At 53.1% G+C, this 540-nt stretch overlaps 1 protein-coding gene across 7 annotated transcripts in view; it reads right to left on the bottom strand.

Annotated features, from left to right (window-relative positions):
• SLC12A6 (solute carrier family 12 member 6) overlaps positions 1-540 on the bottom strand; it is a 28,257-nt gene that overhangs the window by 18,185 nt on the left and 9,532 nt on the right. The window contains exon 1 of one of the 7 annotated variants that reach the window (XM_006028190.3): positions 177-368. The exons of the other annotated variants lie outside the window; for them this stretch is intronic. Coding sequence (XP_006028252.1) covers positions 177-303 — 127 coding nt within the window. The 5' untranslated portion in view covers positions 304-368. Of the gene's footprint in view, positions 1-176; positions 369-540 lie in introns of those variants that run through there. 7 annotated transcript variants of the gene reach the window in all.

Consider the following 540-nt stretch of genomic DNA (forward strand, 5'->3'; position numbering starts at 1 on the left):
AGGAGGCACCCCCACAGACAGAGAGAGAAATTCAAGCCCTGGGCTCCTGGAAACAGATTTGCAGGTAAATCAGATTACCACTGCATGTTTACACAACTCCAGTGACAGGAGGCTACCTTGGGGAAACTCCGTTCCATAAGATGATCCCTGCCAATTCCCGCTCTCATTTAGCTCACCTTGCACCATCATCGCACCAGGCTTCCAGATCTGGGACCCAGCAGGTCTCTCCAGGATACATTCCTCCACTCCCACCTCTTCCTCCTCCTCATCATCGTCCACTTTGGTGACAGTGAAGTGAGGCATTTTTGGGGCTAACTTTTTTCCCAGTGCCAACCAGGAAGGGGACTGAAAGCTACAGGAGATCAGGTGACTGGCTTTCTAGAAGAGGCAGGATAGGGTGGAGGACCGGGTGGTAGTGGTGGGGGGGGGAAAAACACGCCCTCCCTTGGCGTGTGCATGAGCGAGCAAGTATGTGCATGTCGAACCTGGATACTAAGCAGCTTAACTGCTCCACCTACTGCTGCTTTCACTCTCCTGCTG

This window comes from Alligator sinensis, unplaced genomic scaffold (genome assembly GCF_000455745.1).
Source record: "Alligator sinensis unplaced genomic scaffold, ASM45574v1 scaffold842_1, whole genome shotgun sequence".
NCBI classification, from domain to species: Eukaryota; Metazoa; Chordata; order Crocodylia; family Alligatoridae; genus Alligator; species Alligator sinensis.